This window comes from Alosa alosa, chromosome 2 (genome assembly GCF_017589495.1).
Source record: "Alosa alosa isolate M-15738 ecotype Scorff River chromosome 2, AALO_Geno_1.1, whole genome shotgun sequence".
Lineage (NCBI taxonomy): Eukaryota > Metazoa > Chordata > Actinopteri > Clupeiformes > Clupeidae > Alosa > Alosa alosa.
In genome coordinates, this window is record NC_063190.1 from 26,991,746 (window position 1) to 27,017,306 (window position 25,561).

Below are 25,561 nucleotides of genomic sequence, written 5' to 3' on the forward strand. Positions count from 1 at the left end.
CAACCCAGCAACAACTTTGCACTGTACTGAAAATGCACTGTACTGTTCTTCCAACTTTTCTTCTTATTACAGTGCATGAAAATACACTGTACTGTTCTTCCTAGGCTTCTTCTTATTCTTCTTCTAACGCGTTTAATGCAGCTTCAACCGTTTAACGTAGAAACTTCATTCAAACTATGTTACGTAGGTCTTACTTAGGACAAGAGTGCTATGTATTTTTCAGCTCTGTAACTTTTATACTTTTTAAACTATTAATTAAAAACGATCAAAATCTCCCCATTGACTTAACATTGCCCTTTATGACATCACAGCAATTAGAATCTTCTGCCAGGTGGCCAGGCCACCTGGATCAACTGCCAGTCTCAGGCTTAAAGCATACAAACTGGCCCTATTAAGACTACACATCCTGTTCAACTGCTTCCTCTGACAAACACTGTTTCAAAATAACAGTCCTCACTACAATATTTCAATGTTAAACAATTTAACCCTTTAAACTACTGAACTTTTTAACTGTTCAGCCATTGTAACTGTTGCTTGTCATCAACTATGACTCCTACCCACTGTCGCTAGTTAGCATGGTTAGCATAGTTAGCATGTTAGCATTGCAAAACTGCTAAAAATGATTAGCTAGGTTAACTAAGTAACATGGTTTAGCATGTTACCATTGTTAGCATGCTAGTTAGCATTTTTTGCAAAACTGCTAAAAATGATTAGCTAAGTAACATGGTTAACATAGTTAGCATTGGTAGCATGCTAGTTAGCATAACTATTAAAAATGATTAGCTAGGTTAGCTAAGTCACATGGTTAGCATGCTAGTTAGCATAGCTACTAAAATGATTAGCTAGGTTAGCTAAGTCACATGGTTGGCATAGTTAATATGTTAGCATGCTAGTTAGAATAAGAGGTTAGGGGGACGCTAGCGAGACACGCCGCTCCGTCTGGCATCATGTTTTTGTTTGTTTTTATGTAATGTTCATAATTTTATGTAATGTTATTTTTATTTTTTTATTTGTCAAGTTAAATGTTTTCACCTTTTATTTACGTTACTTTCGATAGTTTTTGTGTTATTCTTGGTCCTTTTTTCTGGCTGATAACTAACGGTAACGTTAGTTTCTATTCGACTGGGCTGATGAGCTTGCCTTGACTAGAAGCTAGCCGTCCCTCTTCCATCTGACGCTGCACATCCTCTGTCTGGACTCGTCTGGACGGAAAGATTGCTCAGGGCAATGGGCCTACTCTCGCGAGAGATCTGCAGCAGCACGACCACCGAGCTGCGGCTGACCTGCGAGCTGCCATAACGTTAACATTAACGTATTATAGCCTCTGGACGCTGGGTGCCTGCAGTCTGGATTGAGTGCTGACGGGGAGCTCTGATGGCGGCGCCGGGAGAAGCAACAAACGTCTTGCTAAAGCCACCGAGCTGCTGATCAGCAGGAAGATCGCCCATCATGACTTCAGACTGTTGTTCTTCCGGTGCTCTGCTCTCCAGACTGCCAGTAGTGCTAAATCTGAGTTGGTCAGTGAAAGATCTTTGTTGGTCTTGCATTGGCAGTTTCACGCGGGTCATCATTGCCCTTGGACTTTTTCAGCTGGTTGGAAATTGGACTAATTTTAACATGATTATTATTATTTTATTTATTTATTTTCAATTTTCTGTGTTGTCTGTGTTGTATGTCTGTGTTGTCTTGTATGTCTGTTGTCTTGTGTCACGGAACGCTGGCACTCACGTACGCTCCGTCCGCATCTTTTGTGTTTGTTATTTTTTTTAAAAAATGTTTTTGTCATCTGGTGTCAACGCTGGCGACTACCGCAGCCGTCTGGCATTTTTGTCTTATTGTCTTTTGTTTTTTGTCAATGTATTGTATGTAGAGCGCTTTGGGTTGCACTTTGTGCATGTTAAATACGCTATACTAAATAAAACTGACTTGACTTGACTACTAAAAATGATTAGCTAGGTTAGCTAAGTCACATGGTTAGCATAGTTAGCATTTTAACATTGTTAACATGCTGGTTAGCATAGTAACTTGGTTAGCATTATTATCTTTGTTAACATAGTTAACATAACTGCTAGCAAACATTAGAGCCATTTCAACTGTCAGTTATCGTCAACTATCTACCTAAATAATTTAACCATTTAAAGTATCCACCTATTTAACTATTCAGTCATTCCAACTATATTAAACCTCATCTACTTAGCAACCAATATAGTTTGTTTTTACTCTGTATGATATTTTACATCATAGTTTTGCATTTTCATGCACTGTATTTCCTTCAGGAAATGCTTTTCTAGTTTGTTCTAATACCACTATGGTAACCACTAACCCAAAAAGTGTGATTGATAGTCAGATTTGACCAAAGCTGTATCCTTTCAACTTTGACCTGGAAAGGTCACTTCATAGATGCCCATCATCAAAACATACTTAAACATTGACTTTTACCCTTTCAGCATAGATGCCAAATGAAGTGCAGGGAACATGGAATATTAGATTTAGTTATAATTTAGGCTATATAAAACTGTACGCCGGCTCTTAGATGTTTGAGGGAACTCACACATGCGGTACAAATCGTGTTCTGATTCTGCTCCTGGCGTAAAATTAGGAGTTGTAGCATCATTTTTTTCATCTCCTCATTTTCTGCATGGAGTTTTCCCAACTCCTTTTGAAAATCCATTGAGTGTGTCACTGATACGAGCTACATTCAAATAAAGGGTAGTCAGTAGAACTTAAATATAATCTACTGAACAAAATCCAAATGATCTAGGCTACTGAGAAGCGAGCGGGTAAGTCCTAAGGTGAAGATGCATCAAGTGATCTGAAATGACAATTTTTGCCCATAATGGTGACCTCACCATTATGACGTAGGGGCGCAGACAGCAGACACCGGTTGCACCAACTCTTTGCTACGACTGCTCCTAACTGCTAAGTTGGTCTTTGTTAAAACCAGTCTTTAGAATTGAACTTAAGTTGGTAACACCGACTGAATTTACGCCTAGGCTTAACTACGCCCTGTCTTAGCGATGCGCGTTCATGTGGATGATGCCAGTTTTTGCAGTCTTTTAGGGCGACCACTAGGGGTGGGCGATATATATCGTCTGCGATAATATCGTGATTGTTGTTTTAACAATGTGCAAATTGACATTATCGAGTATTTAAATTTACTTATGGGGAAAAACACTCAAAATCACGCATTGAAGACTCATACATTCCCAGGAGGTGTATGTGGGAAAAGCCCCTGACTGCAGCAGAGCAAGTGTCACGTGATCACTAGTGGGTCACAACGTTGTCACACGCACCCTAATGTTTATTTTGTGCAGCAAGAGTATAGGCCTACTTGTGATTTTATGCAGCTACTTCTGTTCAAGTAGCATTGATGAGACAGTCACGTTTTTTCCTACACGGTATTATATGGAGAGAAAACATTAGCCTTTGAGTATTTTAATAGTCAGTTGTAAACAAAGAGCTATGTAACTCTTTTGTAAATGGACTGAAGTTCGCTCTAAATATCTACGGTTACCGATTATGCTAACCGTTAGCACCTAGTATTGTGGAAATTGCAATAAATGAAGTGAAGAGAGTGGTTCACGTTGACAACCCAACGGCGTGTCATTTATTCATTCATACAAAAAAAAAACGTTAAAATGAATATGCGCTGCCCGTGATACCAACAATCAAGGTGCGCGTTATTTCCCATGTTCAATAAGTCACGATGCATAGGATATTTTTTTGCGTTCAAGCCAACAGATTAAGTGAGGTATCCTATGTGGTAAGACGCACAAAGTCCCTGTAGCCTACTTGTTTAAGTCCTCAACTCCTGTCGCCTTTCAAAGTTGGCTAGACCATCGTTTCTCAAACTTTGGGCCGCGGACGAGCTCTGGCCGCGACGTGGACACTGCTGGTGGAGTGAAATTATTCCCGGGGCTTCGTCTGATAATTTGCTGCGCAATTTATCAAGGAACCGCGGACCGACAGAAAAAGAAAACAAACGTTTCTGCAATCAGTGTCATCAAACATAGAGGCATACAATTAAATGGTGGTAAGAGCGTTCATTCAATGCATGCGTGTGCGCGAGCGAAACTGAAACCACACGATAACGTTGAAGCTCCGATTCACCTATTGGAAGGCTATTTAATTATGAAACAACATTTAATAGAACAATGTGGATTTATGCAACTTCCATAAAAACAGAGCACAGACTAATACACTATCTAGCATTGTATTGTATAGTCAAATTTGAATAACATGGCCAAAAGCTATTGTGGCATAATTGGTAAAGCAGTCCTCTGTTTTCACAAACTTTTTGCACTTTAAACATTGGCTGCTTTGAAGTGCATGTATAACAACATAGCATAACAATAATAATTGTGATGTGATATAATGATAATTTGATGGGGGTGGGTTCATGTAGGTGCCATGATCGCCCTCAGGTCAAAAAGAAGTTTGACAAACATTGAACATTGTCTATGTCCATTGCAACACTGGCATACAAATAAAGTATATCAAAGGTCTGAAATTAGATCTGATGGTAGCATTTTAAATGGGTGATTTTGTTTTTTTTACACATAATGTTTTTGAACAGTTCACTTAATAAGCTTCTAACAAAAGTAGAGTTATCTATATTTTATGTTTCCCCTTCAGTTGAGTTCAAAATAAAATGGACACAACGAAATAACAAACACTTGATTTAAAAAAAAAAAAAAAAAAATAGATTTAGATTATTAATGACTAATCGAAAAAATTAGTCGAAAGATTAGTCGTTAGAAAATTAGTCGTTAGTGGCAGCACTAAACCCCTTCTTAACGGGTGTGCACAGGCACTAGTTACAATCAGCGGTGGAATGGTGAGCTGGCTGAGATTCCTGAATACCAGTAGGCTAAAAGACAATAAAAGAATTAAATAGGGCGGTGCCTCCACTGTAAAATACTACTTACCAGTGTTTCTGATACATTGACTAATCTTTGGCGGGGCGCCACAAAATCAAAATCGGCCGCCACAGATTAATATTCTATGTTTAATTTAATTTAAATTAAATATAAGATCAAATCCTTGCATTGCTATTGAGCAGCGCTTTTTACGCACGCAGCTTTTCCTTGCCCCGCTCTCTCTCGTAGCCAGCTTCCCCTCCTCTGCATGTGCATTTAACAAAATATTCATGATTGTTTAAGGATTGTTGTTTGCCACATAGAAGCACTGCATAGAAAATGTCTGGCTAAATTGCTATTAAATCCGCTTAGTGACCATGCTGCGCAAAATTGTTCAAAACTGCTGCATTGCAGTTAACCCTGCTAAGGTCTTATCACAACATAGTAGGCTACATTGAAGAGACTAAACTAAGTGAAGTTATGCAATCAAGCAGTCTCTCAAAGCTAACGTTAGAACACTGTTTGGATGTCGAATTTAGCATGCTTAGCCTACTTACAGCTGCTTGTCAATTTCGTTGAAGGGCTCATTTTATTGACTCTGACACTGAATGTTTGCAAAATCCCGATGTAAATGGAAAAGTGTTTTCCAAAATACAAAAGTGCTTGTCCCAAGGAGAAGTACGAACCTTTATTTTAACTATGTAGAAAACGTTATGAATTGCATCCACACATCAGCAGACTTTTAACTGTTACAATTGAAAGGGTTCCCTCACGAACATCTTAAAGTGACAGGCACTCAATTAGACCTATACACTACCAAGACAATCTTAATACCCCCCTTGTTGTCCAAGTCAGCTACCACCACAAATTGACTCCAATTCTGTGGGAAACACTGCTTACCATATAGCTCGTAGTGTATTCCTACAGAATCAAAATATACAATGAATGGGTAATTACACTAAGTTAGTGAATGCAGTCACAATGAATTGCCAATACACCCTGGAAATAATGTAATATAATAATCAAACATTTATTTGTTAATAGTAAAAGTGATTATATTAACAAGCTTCAAAAAGAAGCAGACAGGCGAACTTTAACGTTAATGTTAACAGAGGAGAGAAAATCCCTGTTAGCTTATTGAGCTAACATCCAGTCAATGGTACCAGTATAAATGAACTAAAACAATAGGAGAAATACCATACAAAACGATTCACCATAAACAGGTAGATAAACACATTAGGACAACACAAAAATACCAAAGAAAACAATAACCCCCAAGCGCTTTCCATTGGTGCACAAAGTCAGCTTGGTGAGCTGAAGGCAGGGTAGCACTAGCAACCAAAGATTCTAGAGCGGAGCAAGATAGATTAGTTACGTCATAGGCATGAAGTACGTTCTGAGCCTGACAGGGCGCCATTTTAATAAGCTCAGCGCAAAATTTCATATACAGTTCCAATTCTATGAGCCCACCTGAACAGCTGTTTTTAACGTTACCAGCTGGTTTTTTTTTTCTTCCTCGGTAATGAACTGCAAGAACTGACAGTGTGAAAGACCCGATTGATCTTTTTCCAAGGTTACACTGAATAAGGAGAGGTAAATAGGCCTATTATTTAGACAGAAGTAGCTATTGCACTAGTAAATAGATCACATAAATTCCCATTGAGAGACTGTATAGCCTACCGATAAGCTAGCTAGCAGGCAAACTAACTTAGCTAACGTTAGTTATATTATCACCATTTTTCCTTTTTCTGCCTGTAGGCTATAAGTTAACCCTTTGTTCACGGCCTGCTTAAACACAGCGCATAAGATATATGCTATATCAATCACTAATAAGGTCTAGATTTCACTCAAGCGTCTGATGTTCATAACTTAAATAAATGCAAATGGTAGGCCTAGGCTAAACACAACCGTGCTTGACACTAGTCTATTGTATCGTTTCCATGCAGTAAAAAAAACTCCCAAATTGTCCTGCTTGCCTATGTAAAATGCATATGACCACAGAAGTTCGTTTTCAAAAATCATTAGCCTATTTACAGGCTGCAGCCAACTTAAAACACGTCCAGATGAATCTAACCGTTGGACTTAATTTGTGCAATTAGGCTATATGTTAATAAAACAATTTGCTTGAGTTATAAAATAGCTGTAGTCCTATTATTTAGGCCTACTCATCTAGGCCTACTGTAAATCCTCAAATTATGGCAGGGGTCTTTTCTTTACTTATAGGCTGCGTAAGCACATGCCTTTATTTAATTAAGCATTATTTACTTTTTATTATAGGCTGCGCAATTGTGCATCTTAAGCCTCTCGCAAGCTCAAAAGCACACGACTGATCTTGAGAGCGACGTGAGACCCTGGTGTAAATATTAACTTTCAGTTTTTTAAGATGTCTTTGTAAATTAGGCCTACGTTTAATTAAAAAGTGTTTCTTGCGTGCGTTCATTCTCTCATTCCCTCTCCAAAATGTTCCTGTTCTAGGCTGATCAAGTGCATGAACCCAGCATTGGTGTGCGCATCACATGAATCACAATTGAGACAATAGATTGACCATCTTGTACAACTGCAAAGCCTTATCATAGGCATGTTACATTCATGACATGAAAAATGGAAATTATAGAACGAAAATGACAGGCAGTTGGCTAAACGTTTTAAACTTGCGCAAAACTGATGAACCCAGCATCGGTTCGTCGCATAAATCAAAACACAAATTGAAGCAACACTGACCATTGGACAATCCTACCACAAAACCTTTCCATAGGCATTCAACGTTTATGACATAGCCTAAGTGGATTATGAACGCATTTCATCATCACACCTGACAATTAAACGGAGCTGTGGCTTTTCGCGATTTGACTGATTCTTGAGGTTTCAGCGCAGTGTTGACTTGCATGCGCGTCTTTTTAAGATGGTGAGCGTAAACGAAGGAAAGCCCTCTAATCGGACGGGCAAGACTGACAAGTAGACCGTGCCGTCCGTGGCTACGCGTAGGCCTATGTCAAACAGATGCTTTCTCTTCAATCTCCACAAATTAAGCTACAGTTAATTCCTTAGCCGTTTGAATAAATTTGCGTTTGCGATTAACAACGCGACAGACAACGTTGTGTTAAACAGGGTAATACTATTCAAAATTGATACATTCAAGTTGACTTTGCAAAGTTGTGTAGGCTACCGCGCCAGTTGAAGTCTGCATGAACAGTTATTGCACAAGCCACCGTTTTGATTTGCTTATGGGAGATGCAGGCTGAACCCGTTTGAGGGAGAGATGCGCAGGGAGAGAATGCGTGCTGTAGCCTACACTACGCACATCTCTATGAAATAATGTAGCCTGTCAAGGCTAATCCATATTTTAAATATGCAATCATGGAGACAAAAATATGCTATATGAATAGGCCTAGGCCTAATGCAGGAATGGACGTTACAGTTATTCAGTAACTGTAACGAATTAATTAAATTTAAATGTGGGCTACCTTTAGACTACTTCGTTTCCCAACAAAGTAACGAAATTACATTAACGACGCTATATCCCAAACATAGGCATATTGAACTTAGTTTCGGTGGATGATGGACAGATGCAAGTGCCCTAGCCTAATTTACCCTCGGAAATAATTCGACATTGTCTTTATACAATATATTTAACTGGTCTAGACATGGTGTGGTCTATTGGGTTTCTCGTAATTTCAACATACAGCTTTAAAGAACAAATATTGATAACATTTTAGGATCAGCGCCATAGATTCCCACGGTAGCCAGCGTCTGTGACTCCACACCTGAGCTTATTAAATAAAAGCCCATAGAGTCATAGAACGTACTTCAACATATCCAACGTATTTTCAAGCCAGTAATCCATCTTGCGCGTAGCGCTCTAGAATCTTTGCTAGCAACCGCTACAATGCCCGTCCGAACTCGCCGGTTGCTCGTGGCGGAGACCGGAGTGTGCGTGTGTCAGTGTAAGTGTAGCAGCTACTCACGAACGAAACGGGTTCACTCCACTCAGCCAAGCCGACGACCGTTGTCCAGGCGCGGATGGGAGGCAAGCAGCTGCCTTGAACTAGCCAACATAGCTATGTGACACCAGCGACAACAGGGCGGACGGTCCGCCGGTGGGCTCAGCACCAGAGTTAAACTCAGCTCCTTGGGAAGGTCGCAGGTCCCTCTCCACAGCAGGAGATAACAGGCGTTGAGCTAAGGAGTTGAGGGCCTATGAACAGCAGCACACGTTCAATGGTCTCCCCAAAACCAGCTACTAATACTGCAAAGCACACCCTCTCTCTTCACACTGTAGATCTAGGCCCGGACTGACGAGCCTTTGCCTTCACCTTTCTGAGGAGATGGAATGTTCACATTCCCCGCGATTTCGCGGGCATTAACAAATAACAAATAATCATTGGCTGAGTATAAAATTCAAATAAAAGCAAACAAACAAAGACATTTTATTGGTTGACATGACAAACCCAAAGCATTGTGGTCATTGTAGTGACAAAAATTAAACAGTGCAGTAATAAACACTATAAACAGATTTTACAGGTGCTTACATAGATATCACTTTATCTTTTCAGAGATAAGACCACAATGGAAAGATGTAGTCTAGCTATGGCAGAAGTATAACAACTGGTAGGAGGCTAGCCTACGTAAACGTTATCTAGCGAAAGCGCTAAGACCCTAATGGAATAAGGAATACAACCCCAAATAACATTAATCAACCAACCATGTTGATGCTAGGAATGCAGTGACAGGAAGAAAGGCAATTATATATCCAATGTAACATTAGCTTAGCGTTATTATGCACACAAACTTATTGGGCTAGATACCTAATGTTATTCAGTGTTTCAAAGTATGTCTGATTAGGAAAGTACAAGCTGTTAACAAAAGGTGTTATCCATGAATGATACCCCCCTTTAAATTCTCACAGTTGTTTACAGTGCAAACTACATTGCTATCATTCTCACGTTTGTTGTTAGCAAGCTAACACTTGTTTTAGCTAGAGACACTTGACCATGTAAGGGGGGGGGGGGGAGAATAAGAGAAGATCGTCAGGTAGAAAATGCAAGCTTCTGCTTATTCATAAGGCAGCAGTGTTGTTAGGTTCCGCAGGGTCCTCCTAAAGGTGAAATTCCCCTGAAAATTCATATAGGCATTTCCAGTGAGAAATAAGATTTGGTGTGGAAAGTAGGAGGGAAAGCAATCTAACGTATGTTTCCCGTAATCCTTTTTCAAGAAAATGTAAATCATTTATTGTTTCCAACTGATAATGCTAAAACATCATCAAACCTGGGTTGTTTCTTAACCAATGACTTCAAGGACTTTGCTTTCTTGTCACCACGAGTATGTTGGCTATTAAAAATAATAAACATTTTGGTTCGACCTCTTTGCACTTGATTTTCAGGTGATCAAAATGAGTGTTCATTACTGTTTATTGTTTCAAAGTTTTATAAAGTTGAATCAGCGCAGACAAAGATATTTTTTTCATTTTTGTTTCTTTATTTTATGTGGGAAAAGGATGTGCATTAGTGTATCTCTACAGCACTGCCCTGTGTGTGTGTGTGTGTGTGTTTTGTCACACATGGTGGTGTTGTGTGTGTGTCTGTGACCCCGTGGGTGCGGTCTCGCCCTGGCTCTGATGTCCACTTCAACCCAAAGGTCTGGCGGGGAAAAAAACAGCACATTGCCAAGACAATTTACACTATATGTTCACAGATTAAACAATACTGAATAGCTAGTCACTTTGATAAATAAATGTAAAGTAAAAGTGTTTAGTGTTTATGGTGTCCGGTGATGTTTCCAGTCCACCTTTTCTGGCATTTGTTAATAAAGTCCTTCATGCAGATTTGATCACTCAGAGGGGCGAACCTTTCCACCATCTTGATGAGGTCGGGATGGGAGGCCACTACAGACAGAATGTTACGGGCCTGATTCCTGTTTCAGACACAAAATACATCAGCACCCATTGGTTCACTGACTCATTAGTTTATGATGTATAAGCATATAAGTATTATGGCTTTAACATCATTTTGATGGTACACTGACTTATAATTGGAAAAATGGCATGTTTGTCATTGCCTCTGGCCCTCCTAAAAGATCTCATATCTCATATATGTAATGTAACTTATGTAGTCTAGGTGAACCCTGCCAAATCTATGTTTGAATTTGCTCAGCAGATTCTCAGAGACTTTGGAATTGAGTTAACAACTAAATATAAAACATTTGTTTACAGGAAAGATGTGTCAATGGAGATTTGATAATCAGTCAGGTGTCAGCCAGGGTATAACTTTTGTGGACACTACTGGAAAGTGAATATTAAATCCCAAATTCTTCACTATATTTTAGCTGTAAACACACTATTTCAATGCCATGCACTGACAGATAATTACATTCAGTATTGCTGTATGACATGAGATGACTTTTGGATACCTCATAATAGAACAGAAACTGTTGCTGATTGGCTAATTTAGAAACCTTTACTTTTACTTTTATGAATTGACACTTTTATACAAAGCCAATAAGTAAATGATAAGGAAACATAGAGAAATAGGGCTCCCGACCTGACTTCCAGTGTGTTGTCAAGGGCCAAGCAGCTGGCAGTATGGATGAAGCGGGCAGTCAGGTCGTTTTTGCCGGACAGGAGACGAGCTGCCCCTATGACCGCCGTCACTTTCTCCAGGTGCCGTGCAGTGCTCTTCCTCACGGCTGTATGTTTGTGACTAAGAAGAAGCAGAGAACCAATGAGTCACACCAGGAGAATGGATAAGCCAGAGATCCAGGGGAGACAAGGAGACAGAACCAGGAGAAACAGCTGAGACACAGAAACAACAGACAAACTAGGTGAGTAACAACCAGTGTTGGGCAAGTTACTTCAAAAGCGTAATGCATTATTTATTACTTGTTACTGTCATCTCAAAGTAATTTGTTACATTACAATATTACTGTCTTTGAATTGTAAGGCATTACACTACGTTTACATTACTTTCACCAAAATAACAGGAAATATGGATTTGGTGTTCTCAATAGATCTTCATGTGTTCAATGCAGCTCATTACGGCAGGAGGTGATGTGGTATGGCATAATGACTGAGCTAGGCTTAAGGCTAACAAAAGAACAATATAACGGTTGCAGTTATGGCTCATGGGACAATGTAGGCCCCAAAGGCCAAAGGTCACTCACAACTTAATATAGTAAAATATAGCCATGGTGAAATTGTATGTTGACTTTAAATGGTTCTCATCATTGCTAGTTGCCTTTCCTTCCACTTACAGTGGTGTAGACTTAAAGCAAATAGTTTGAGAATAATGGCTATTCTCACTGCTTGAAATGAGAAGTATAGCCTAACCATGTTAGATCTGTTGCATGAATGGCAGAGATAACTCAAATTCCCTTTCTACAGTCATCTAAACAATGCAATCAAATTCCAGGACCAGCATAGATGACTTTTTTTAAATTCTTGGATAATCTTCTCTGGTGCCAATTGAGCATTTCTCAATTTTGGATTAAAAAGTAAAGTAACTTCAGTTACTGAGAATTGTACCGAGTAAAATATTACTGAAATTGTATTGGTAATGCCTTACATTACTGCATTACAGCAAAAAGCAATGCATTACTGTAATTACATTACTTTTTTAATGCATTACTCCCAACACTGGTAACAACTGATACAGACATCTACTGTACATAGCCAGGTAACACAGAGAAAGTTGAGAAGCACTAGAAAGCAATTAACCAGTACAACCCTGCTCTCCTTTTTTTCTCTGCCCCTAACCTGAGCCCTCCGTTGATGAGAGCGTTCATGCTGCGGATGGGGTTGGTGTTATACACCATGTACCCCAGGGCCAGATCCATGTCCTTCATGAAGCTGCTGGACTCTCCAGCCTTCGGCAGCAGTGTCCGGGCTGCGCCCTTGGCCTCCGCATCCATGTCCTGCCCCAGGTGAGCAAACAGGTGAGCCAGCGTCACCATGGCAGCATGGGACACCACTGAGCACAGGTTCTTCACCTGGTTGGGAGGAGGGAATTAGAATGACAGCTTGCACCGCTTTGACTTGACATGTATAGAATACTGACAAAGTTAACATCATTTCTTTGGTAGCATCATTAAGGCATTTCAATAGATATTGCCTAGTTTGAAACAGGACAAAAGATACAACATGTGCTCCAGAATGTTTTCCAGCAGAGAGCCTCTCACCTCTTGATTGACGGCCAGACAAACATCATGCAGCCTGGGCAGCAGCACGTTGGCGTGGTGCTGAGCCAGAGACCTGATGGAGATCAGGGCCTCGATCTTCTTTCCCCTGCAGCAGCACCAACAACACACTCACATCAGAGGTAATACATGGACTTGGTTCAAGTATTCTATCTCCAGCTACTTACCAACTCTTGCCATGTAAATCCTATGTGTTAGCATAGCCTAGACTATCTACTCTAAAGGCATGCTGTTCTTTTAACATCAATATCTCAGCATAGTCTAATCTATCTTAGCTAAAAGCCTACGATTTGTCTGGATAGCGTAACAGCATAGCCTATCTTGGCAAAAAGCCTTTCATTTGTTAATATATCAGCCTAGACTATTTAAGCTATACTCCCACCAGTCATCGTCGCTGAGCACCGTAAAGGCCTGCAGGAGGGCCTGCTCGGGACAAGACAGTGGGCGCAGTTTGGCCAACTCTGGCAGATTCTTGGCCGGCTGGGTCTTGCTTGTATGCCTCGCCTCAATCACTTTCCTCTTCTTCAGCTCCTTATGCTCCCTCGTTTTTTCTTGCCTCCCTGCCAGAGACTCAACAGACTTTTGCTCTGGGAGGTCAAAGGTCAAATATGTTTGTCTGAAATCCTGTCTACATTTGCCTTGGCAAACAACTTCTTCTTATTACAGTGCATGAAAATGCACTGTACTGTTCTTCCTAGGCTTCTTAATATTATTACAGTGCATGGAAATGCACTGTACTGTTCTTCCTAGGCTTCTTCTTATTCTTATTATTCCATGTCTTCTAACGCAGTTAATGCAGCTTCAACCGTTAAACGTAGAAACTTTATTCAAACTATGTTACGTAGGTCTTACTTAGGACATGTGGGCTTTGTATTTTTCAGCTTTGTAACTTTTATACTTTTTAAACTATTAATGAAAAACTAGTCCAAATTTACCCATAGACTTAACATGGGCTGATGACATCACAATAGAGCCATTAAGCAATTAGGAATCCTATGCCAGGTGTTCCGGCCACCTGGATCAACTACCATAGACCTCTCAGAATAAGTCCCGCCTCTAACTTCCATTATCCATCCAACCTTCGTCAAATGTCTGGGGAAATAACATGGCGTTTTGAAAGATCGCACCTGTCAAACTCTGTAGATGACAAAGTAGAAAAGCTGCTGGGCAGATTGGCCTACACACTTCTGCCATCTAGTTTCCACTGGATTGTTTTTATTTTGATTGCCGTTTAAGTAGTATAGTCTATAGTATTAGTTAGCTAAGTTAGCTAAGTCACATGGTTAGCATAGTTAACATTTTAATATTGTTAGCATGCTAGTTAGCATAGTTAACATAACTGCTAAAAATGATTAGCTAGGTTAGCTAAGTAACATGGTTAAGATAGTTAGCATGTTAACATTGTTAGCATGCTAGTTAGCAGAGTTAGCATAACTACTAAAATTAACATAGTTAGCATGTTAGTTAACATAGTTAGCATAACTACTAAAACTGATTAGCTAAGTCACATGGTTAGCATAGTTAGCATTTTAACATTGTTAGATGCTAGTTAGCATAGTTAGTATAACTACTAAAAATGATAAGCTAAGTTACATGGTTAGCATAGTTAACAGCATTAACATTATTAACATTTTTTAAAAACTGCTAGAAAACATTAGCTAAATTAACTTTGGTTAACATTATCATCTCTGTTAACATAGTTAGCATAACTACTAAGCAAACATTAGAGCCATTCCAACTGTTGGTTATCGTCAACTATCTACCTAAGTAATTTAACCATTTAAACTATCCACCTATTTAACTGTTCAGTCATTCAACTATATTAAACCTCATCTACCTAGCAACCAATATAGTTTGTTTTTACTCTGTATGATATTTTACATCATATTTTTGCATTTTCATGCACTGTATTTCCTTCAGGAAAATGCTTCTTCTTATTCTTATTATTCCATGTCTTCTAACGCAGTTAATGCAGCTTCAACCGTTAAACGTAGAAACTTTATTCAAACTATGTTACGTAGGTCTTACTTAGGACATGTGGGCTTTGTATTTTTCAGCTTTGTAACTTTTATACTTTTTAAACTATTAATTAAAAACTAGTCAAAATTTACCCATAGACTTAACATGGGCTGATGACATCACAATAGAGCCGTTAAGCAATTAGAATCCTATGCCAGGTGTTCCGGCCACCTGGATCAACTGCCATAGACCTCTCCAGAATAAGTCCCGCCTCCTAACTTCCGTATCCATCCAACCTTCGGTCGTCAAATGTCTATGGGAAATAACATGGCGTTTTGAAAGATCGTACCTGTCAAACTCTGTAGATGACAAAGTAGAAAAAGCTGCTGGGCAGATTGGCCTACACACTTCTGCCATCTAGTTTCCACTGGATTGTTTTTATTTTCGGTGCCGTTTAAGTAGTATAGTCTATAGTATTAGTTAGCTAAGTTAGCTAAGTCACATGGTTAGCATAGTTAACATTTTAATATTGCTAGCATGCTAGTTAGCATAGTTAACATAACTGCTAAAAATGATTAGCTAGGTTAGCTAAGTAACATGGTTAGCATAGTTAGCATGTTAACATTGTTAGCATGCTAGTTAGCAGAGTTAGCATAACTACTAAAATTAACATAGTTAGCATGTTAGTTAACATAGTTAGCATAACTACTAAAACTGATTAGCTAAGTCACATGGTTAGCATAGTTAGCATTTTAACATTGTTAGCATGCTAGTTAGCATAGTTAGTATAACTACTAAAAATGATAAGCTAAGTTACATGGTTAGCATAGTTAACAGCATTAACATTATTAACATTTTTAAAAAAACTGCTAGAAAACATTAGCTAAATTAACTTGGTTAACATTATCATCTCTGTTAACATAGTTAGCATAACTACTAGCAAACATTAGAGCCATTCCAACTGTTAGTTATCGTCAACTATCTACCTAAGTAATTTAACCATTTAAACTATCCACCTATTTAACTGTTCAGTCATTCCAACTATATTAAACCTCATCTACCTAGCAACCAATATAGTTTGTTTTTACTCTGTATGATATTTTACATCATATTTTTGCATTTTCATGCACTGTATTTCCTTCAGGAAAATGCTTTTCTAGTTCTTATGTTTCTTCTTCTAACGCAGTTAATGCAGCTTCAACCGTTTAACGTAGAAACTTCATTCAAACTATGTTACGTAGGTCTTACTAAGGACATGTGGGCTTTGTATTTTCATCTTTGTAACTTTTATACTTTTTAAACTATTAATTAAAAACTATTCAAAATTTCCCCATAGACTTAACATGGGCTGATGACATCATAATAGAGCACTTAGAATCCTAGGCCAGGTGTTCCGGCCACCTGCATCAACTGTCAATTTCTCAGGCTTTGTCAGGTTGCATACAGTCTCATTCTCTTAATAAGACTACACATCTTGTTCAACTGTTTCCTCTGTCCACAACATAATTTAGCTATTTAAACTATCCACCTATTTAACTGTTCAGTCATTCCAACTATATTAAACCTCATTTACCTAGCAAATCATTTAACCATTTAAACTATCTACCTATTTAACTGTTCAGTCATTCCAATCTGTGCAGATATAGACCCTTTCAACAACAAAAACAAAAACAATGCTTGAACGTTCTATTTGGGCCCCAATCTACTTCCTCTGCATTAAGATAACATATGGAATGTTAAAAAGGAAGTCTTGTGGGGCCAACTATGATGCTGATAATGGAACCCTCTTGAAAGGGTCCATATTAAACCTAATCTAGGCCTACCTCACAAATAATTTAACCTTTTAAATTATCCACCTATTTAACTGTTCAGTCATTCCAACTATATTAAACCTCATCTACCTAGTTCAGTCATTCCAACTATATTAAACCTCGTCTACCTAGCAAATAATTTAACCTTTTAAACTATCCACCTATATTTAACTGTTCTGTCATTCCAACTATATTAAACCTCATCTACCCAGTTCAGTCATTCCAACTATATTAAACCTCATCTACCTAGCAAATAATTTAACCATTTAAACTATCCACCTATTTAACTGTTCAGTCATTCCAACTATATTAAACCTCATCTACCCAGTTCAGTCATTCCAACTATATTAAACCTCATCTACCTAGCAAATAATTTAACCATTTAAACTATCCACCTATTTAACTGTTCAGTCATTCCAACTATATTAAACCTCATCTACCTTTCAAATAATTTAACCATTTAAACTATCCACCTATTCAACTGTTCAGGCATTCCAACTACATTAAACCTCACCTACCTCGCAAATAATTTAACCATTTAAACCAGTGTTTTTCAACCTTTTCACTTTTGACACTTAAAATGTCCCACGGCACACTAACATCCTGTGTGAAGAAAAAATAAACATACCATAGCCTAAAATTTAAAATAATACACAGATATGGCCTTATTATGGCTTCTATGCAAGACCTGCTCAATAAAACAAGCGCCCTCTGTTTCATTTGTAGGTGACTATATCTATAATTTAATTGTTGTTATGAACTGGATATGTGATGATTCTGTGAATACTGGATATGGGGGCCCAGTTTTACAATGCCTGCATACCACAAACAGTGCAATCATACAATCAATGAGAGCATGTGGTTATAAATTCTTTGATGCAACAGTTGCTTTTCTGGACCAGTGAGTGACATTTGGGTAATTTTCTGCGGCACACCTGATGATCTCTCACGGCACACTAGTGTGCCCCGGCACAGTGGTTGAAAAACACTGATTTAAACTATCCACCTATTTAACTGTTTAGTCATTCCAACTGTTTCGTCAAAGAAGAGAATGACCTAATCACATATAAACAATAATGTCACAATAATCACAATACATGAGCACACGCCACAACTGAGCACAACCACAGCTTTTCCAACTCCAGGCCTGAAGAGGGCAGAGAACCCAAATGCATACGATTTAGTCAGCACTGCTGGAGGGACTGCTTTTACCTGCGCACCTGCCAGATAAGCATGGGCATGAAATGTTTGGAGTTAGTTTGGTCACCCCTTTGCTTGGATTCCTGAACCTGGTAACAAGAAAGACAGCTCATTGTTCAACCCTAAAGACGCAACTGGTATGTAATGTTTGGAATAATTTACAACTGTATGTTGCATTTAGTGCTTAACACAAATTATATGTTTAATTATACATGTATTTCTTTAGTGCAGATAAAGTGGTAGTGAAGGTAATTGCATGAAGTGATATAGTGGATTACATTGAGATTGAGATGTGTACGGAGTTGCTTTGTTTGGGCTGCTTTGTGCTTTGTTCATTGCTTTGTTGCTTTACCATGCATTGTTTATTGTGTGAAGTAATGCATGTTTATTTTCTGTTTATCTTTAAGGTTATCAACCTATTCCTTATTCCATAGTCCATAGTCCCTAATCCCTAATCCTATGACATTCAATTCATACAACAATTCAACTGTTTCAACATATTACCAATGCCATCAGAACCATCTGGAAGAAAAATAAAACACCAAAAAGGAATTGAGTTGTCCCTTTGCATCCTTCATGTGTTGAACAAGCCATTTTCAAGTTTGGGCAGAGCTGTACTGATTGCAACACCTAGACAACTTGACACCAACTATTAAAACTCATCTACCTAGCAACCAATATAGCAACCATGTCAAAAACAGCCTAGCAACCACTTCCACAGTTACAACCTAGCAACCAATGAGTTTAACCTAGCACCCAGCATAGCAACCACCACAACTGACCTAGCAACAGCCTAGCAACCACCTCAAGTACCCTAGCAACAGCATAGCAACCATGTCAAATACCCTAGCAACAGCCTAGCAACCACTTCCACAGTTACAACCTAGCAACCAATATAGCAACCAATGAGTTTAACCTAGCAACCAGCATAGCAACCACCACAAGTACCCTAGCAACAGCATAACAACCACCATAACTACCCTAGCAACAGCCTAGCAATCATGTCAAATACCCTAGCAACAGCCTAGCAACCATGTCAAATACCCTAGCAACAGCCTAGCAACCACCACAACTTCAACCTAGCAACCACCATAGCAACCAACAGGATTACCGAAGCAACCAGCATAGCAACCACTTAATTTGGCATAATAACCAACATATGTACCCTAGCAACACTATTGTAACTATATCTGCATTATTTGTTTTTACTCTGTATGATATTTTACATCATATTTTTTGCATTTTCATGCACTGTATTTCCTTCAGGAAATGCTTTTCTAGTTATCTGTTATATTCTGTTATTCTTCTTCCGACCAAATTTGACAATAAAACCACTGAACCGTTTGACGTCATTCAAACACTCCTACAAAGGTCTTGTAACGGACAATTGTACAATGACATTTTTACATTTGTGATCTTTATACTTTTTGAGATATTTACGATAAAAGAGCAATAAATTCCCATTGACTTAACATTGACCGCCTTGGCGGCAACTTTTAGCATTATGACGTGACCTGCAGCTGAAAGCAATTATCAACAGCTGAACGCCAGCTACCACTGGAGCTGTGAATCTTCTGAACGTCTTCGCCTGCTGTACTGTGGTCACTTTATTTGCTCGAGGCACATTTCTCTAATTACAGACAAGGTAAGTGTTCCGGTTTTTGGTATTTGAGTCATTTGTGTCGTCAAACATTATGTAACGTTAGCGTTATATGTATTCAATGATGGGTCACAAATAACTAAACTAACGTTATAACGTTAGGTAACGTTAACGTTACTGAAATAGTTGACGTTAGCACCTTGCTCCGTTGATATGTATTATGTAAGGAAACCCACTGTTAATCAATGTTAATATGTCGTCAACTTTACAGTGACCTATTAGCTGTAGGTTTCGATAGCTAATGACAATCAAACGTAATGCACTAACGTTACATTTGTTCATTAGGCCTACTAACCAGCAGCGTTTTAACTAGAACGTTAACGTAAACCAGAGAAGTAGGCCTACAGATACTAGGCTCTGGTTCTATTCAACATCAGGTCACTTTCCACACAGGTGTATATGTCAGTCAGGAGGGGTTTATTATTATTATTATTATTATTATTATTATTATTATTATTATTATTATGTATAAATGTCTGATGCTGGGGGAAAATGCTTATTTGTGCACAATGAACAATTCCCTGTGATGGACGTTTTCCTGCTTTCTCATGTGGAACACTGTGATTGGTGGATGGACTAATTGGACTGGGGTGTGTGAGGGTTTGCGATTGGGAGAATTGGGAGGTAAATCCTTTTTAAAGGGAAAGGGGAGGTTGTAGTGACAACGGGGGGGAACCCAGGGCTGGCCTGATGACGCGACCCCGAAGCAACAGCTGATGCGAGGTGGACTGCTGGATGACTGACCGCTGACGGGTTGATTTAAGAGGACGCAAACTAGCGATCCATGAAGGAAAGTAACTTTTGCTTATCTGCTGTCTTGCTGTGTGAGTGGGCCATCGGTCATCTGTCTAAGTTTTAAGAACTGTCCTTTTCCCGAGGGGTGCCGACTTCCTGGAGCTGTGCAGCCTGACTGAAGAGAGGAGACAGCTGATATGCGCGATTGTACGTCTGCTAAAGGAAAGTAAAACAATCATTCTGTCTTAGTGTGGATGGGCCAGCTCAAGGTTTCTGAAGCATTAAAACATTGTTCTCTCCCCCGAGGGCTGCATTGTTGCGTGGAAGATCGCGCCACCGACAAGGAAGTCTTCTGGCGCCGTTTTGGACAGCAGTCTGAGCTGTGCCTTAACGCCACTGGCTGCAGGGAGGCGGACTCCACGGAGACAGCGCTGCTACACCACCCAGTGCATTGTGGGATTTGGTGTTTTCTTGGTCGGGCGAGGAGGGTGCCCCGACCAATGTTATTTCTCTGATCGGGGCCAGCAATGCGCGACGACAGAGGAGGGGCGGACTGTGTCATGGTGAGCCCTCCCTCCTTATAACTGCTTGGGCCTATTGCACAATTGTCTACCTGTGTGGCAATTAAGAAACAAACTGGACTGAAGTGATTTATTGTGTGCTTATTCCGAAGTGGCTTTATTGGTGTTAAACGTATTGCTATGCAATTCTGAATGGTACATTCTGGAGTGCTGTGAATAATATTGTGTTTCTACTAGTGCTAGCCTGTGTGTGTTGGTAATGCTATTCCCTTTGCTGTGATTGAGTGTGTGGGCTATTTTATCTTCAGAGTCCTGTGATGTTTTTCTTGTTGCTCAGAGTTAGGCTTCTAGTGGCTTAAACTGGTATTGCGGGCACTATGTGGGTGATATCCTGGACTTTAACAGAGGGTGGGCTCGGGCCTGACACTGTGTACACATCTTCTGCCGGCTCTGCATGTATGCTTGCTGCTGCTCCCTTGTAATAAATAACTGTAAATTTATTCAGTGTGGTGGTTGTGTCTCAGAGAGGTTCGAATCTGCATTGTTAAGAGTGGCACGACATATAGAATCAAGCACCTAGAATAGATTATGAATGCAGACTTTGTGGTGCTTGATTATAGCCTAGGGTCTATTGATGGGTTTCATCAGGTCCCTTTCAACAGGTGTATACAATCAAGCACCAAGATTATGAATGCATTGGTGCTTTATTAATACTCCTGTGAAAAGGGACCGTATGAAAGCCATGAATAGGCATACTGAAATGGACAATACGACTAAAGTCTTGTTAAAACACACAACAGAAGTTGAGCTATAATGTTTGTGTTGTCAACGTAGGCTACAATGTTTCCTTGGCCTACTCATTTCTGCATTGTTCTGGTCTATAAATTAAAGTGTAGCCTGGCACGTGAATCAAACTTTCCAGTTGTAGTACATTGTAATCTGTAGGAAAAAATGTGGCTGACAGACCTAGCAAGCTGTTTAAGTTATAGCAGTTGGTTATCAAGATACTTAGTATCAGAATGATCCGTCCTTACTCATATGATTATCAACAGCAACAACAGACCCTTTGCCTGCAAAGTTTTCTAAGCTGTTTACGTTTTATATTTTTTTTAAATATGATTAGCTATCACCTATACTAAAACTGAAAACAATAAAACACAGAATTCTGCTTTGTTTGCAATTTAATATTATAGGCTAGTATTTAACTACCAGTAGCTTGATGATGCAACAATTGTATTGTAGGCCTACTCTACCTTTTTTTTTTTTTTTTTTTTTTAATTGTCCTAGAATTGTTGAGAGAATTGTTTAAAAAGCTTAAACTGTTTACCATGTTAGTCGTTAGGTTATAATGTGTCAGCCTAATGTAATGTAACAACTTCACTTAAATACCTTAGTTGTATTGAACAATTGTACAATTGCAGACATTCCTTGTTTTAGTATAACTGTTAAACTTGTTTGCTTTTGCCTTTTAGGTTCCAGACCAGACCAGACCAGTGGTGATGACCGTGTATGACATTACGTGTGTGCCTGTCTGTGTGCACACCTGTCAACCATACATCTCTGACAATGTTGCTAGCAACATACCTACTAACATACATTCTTACAAACATGTGACCATATCTCAACATATCTGTGCACATACCATTTAACCATACTGAGACTTATCTGAGATCTACACTGAGACATTCTGAGAAATATATTGTTGTGTGAGGACTATACTCACTAACTATATGGAACATGTATACCTGTGAATCATATTTGTCAAACATTCATACCTTTGAATCATGCCTGTGCTGTAACATCTGTGAAACATGGCTGTGCTGTTAGACCTCTCTTTTTAGACCTGAGCTGTGAAAAATAAGATTCTAACCTAAGTTCTGTCTAAAACTGATCATCTGAAGGGCTGACTCTTTTATTCTTCAGTGTATATATCACCATCAAATTTGACATAATACCATTAACTGAGGCCTCTAGCTGTTGCTGCCAGTTCAGAGTTACCACTGATAAATAGATCTGTCTTAGGATAATATGATTGCCATTATCAAGTTCTGTATATACTGTGTGTATATATATATACACACACACAACTGTGATTTTTACTTCAAGCTTACATTGGTAAGTGTTCGTTAGTGTATTCTGAGTATCATTCTGCTGTATTAAAACAAAGAATGTTGATCAATATTGAATTGACCATTTATTTTTACTGACTGTCATTTACTCTAAGCTAACATTTAACCAAGTAAGTGGTTTTCAAGAATACTGTAAGACTGTAATCTGAATAATCATACTGTAAGTAATATGTTATACACAGCAGCTTTTTTGCATTTACATGCAATGGTAATTCCCTGGAATTGCATTTTCTAGTTTGTATTGATATCTGCACTGATATTTAATTGGGCTAATAAAGACTGAGTCAATATATTCTTCTGTGTGTGTGTGTGTGTGTGTGTGTGAGAGAGAGAGAGAAAGAGTATAAGAGAGACTACTCACCTGTCACAGCAGTGACCCCATTGAGTGATATGGTGTTCTTGAGACGGGGTAGTCTACTCTGGAACTGTTTGTGGCTGGTTGTCTTTGTGGGGGCGGGGATAGCAGGGGCAATGGGCGAATTGAGGAAGGGCAGAGTACTGGGCGCCGGCGGGGTCCTGCGATCCTCAGTCTGGTCCGAGGCCTTGGCATCATTGAGACTGGCAAGTTTGATCTCCTCAGCGAGTTCCAGGACCTCCTGCAGGAGTTCCTTGCGAGCCTGGCGCTCCTTCTGCTGAGCACTCAGGGGTCTCAGCGTAGACCTCACAGACCGCTGCAGCTGGTTGTGGGGGGATGCAGGGGGTATGGGGGCTAGCAGCTTCCGTTGGCCAGGTGCCGCACTGGCATGCAAGGGCTGGGGTGGGCCCCAACGCACTGTGGGATCGTGGGGCAAGGTCAGAAGATGAGGCTGCAGAGAGGCAAGAGGCAACATGTCATGTCAACATGGCCACCATCTACACCCTCTGACACACAACTGCCCAACCGCCATGCTGCGTTTGAAATCTTCACGGTTTCACTATAGTGCACTATTTAGTAAATAACTAAGGCATCATTATATTATTACATTATTAATGATATTATAATAACATTACAAAGTAGCTGTATGAACAATATCATAATTTGTTCTAATACCTCTATGGTAACCACTAACCTAAAAAGTGTGACTGATAGTCAGATTTGACCAAAGCTGTATCCTTTCAACTTTGACCTGGAAAGGTTACTTCATAGATGCCAAATGAAGTGCAGGGAACATGGAATATTAGATTTAGTTATAATTTAGGCTATATAAAACTGTACGCCGGCTCTTAGATGTTTGAGGGAACTCACACATGCGGTACAAATCGTGTTCTGATTCTGCTCCTGGCGTAAAATCAGGAGCTGTAACATCATTTTTTTCATCTCCTCATTTTCTGCATGGAGTTTTCCGAACTCCTTTTGAAAATCCATTGAACTTAAAATTTCACGGATACGAGCTACATTACAATTTGCCGATGACAGCTAAAATAAAGGGTATCGAACTTAAATATAATCTACTGAACAAAATCCAAATTATCTAGGCGCGAGCGAGCGGGTGAGTCCTAAGGTGAAGATGCATCAAGTGATCTGAAATGAGAATTTTCGCCAACATTGACAGGAGCGCAATTGTGACCTCATCATTATGACAGCAGAGTTGTGAGCAGCTCTTTATGGTTATGGTTATGGATTTAGCAGACGCCTTTGTCCAAAGCGACACATAAATATAAAACAACATAATATTTAAAATTGAACAGGGAACAGATTAGAATGTAGGTGAAATATAATGAGGAGAATAGTTATAATACACAATAATATCAATTCAATCAATAGCCTAATAAAAAGCAATGGAAAAAAGGGGAAAGGCAATAAAACAATAGTGTCCATTCAATCAATAATATAAAAACAATGACATGCTAAGACTACATTAAGGAGAATATCAATAATAAACAATAATGTCAAATTAATTAACAGCCCAATTAAAATAAAACAACATTATACAAACCATAACACATAAGCGCTTAAACAACTAAGTATATGTTGAATAGGAATGTCTTTAGACCTTTAGCATGTTGCCTATCAAAACTTAACATAGCCTAAGTAAATTAAATAGGCTATGTTATATTGATATGATTATTATGACCGCCGCTAGCGAATCTAGCGAAGCGGTCATATAGGGATTGTCAAAGTTTTTTTTTTTTTTTTTCCGTCATCTACTTCCTGAATTTTTGGTCAACGATACCCGGGACACCGAACCACCGGGGCACATAAAATTTGGTGGGTATGTAGCCCCACTAGACTTTTACGGAAAAATTTGTTTCGTCCCCGGGGGCCACTCCCACCCCCCCGTGCTGGGCCCCCTGAACCGCAAAAAAAGCAGTTTTTCCTAAATAACTACCTGAACCGTGGCACTGAGGATGAAGAATCTTTTATGGTATGTTGGTCTCAAGGGCCCACATCAATCTGGCCCCCCCCCCGGTAAACAATGAAAATGCAATATTATCCTGCTTTAATCACCCCTATCTTCAGTTCAAGATGTTCAGAACTGCACCAAATGTTATGTGTATGATTGACCTGGCATTCTCTGGG

The 25,561-nt window shown here is 39.3% G+C and overlaps 1 protein-coding gene across 1 annotated transcript in view; it reads right to left on the minus strand.

Moving 5' to 3' along the window:
- The window catches only part of LOC125285090, a 54,009-nt gene extending 29,474 nt beyond the window's left edge, over nucleotides 1–24,535 (minus strand). Inside the window, exons 1-3 of the mRNA XM_048229339.1 lie at nucleotides 24,287–24,535; nucleotides 23,423–23,867; nucleotides 13,429–13,633 (exon numbers count right to left, since the gene is read on the minus strand). Coding sequence (XP_048085296.1) covers nucleotides 13,429–13,633; nucleotides 23,423–23,867; nucleotides 24,287–24,406 — 770 coding nt within the window. The 5' untranslated portion in view covers nucleotides 24,407–24,535. The remainder of the gene's footprint in view (nucleotides 1–13,428; nucleotides 13,634–23,422; nucleotides 23,868–24,286) is intronic.
- Nucleotides 24,536–25,561: the final 1,026 nt, after the last annotated feature.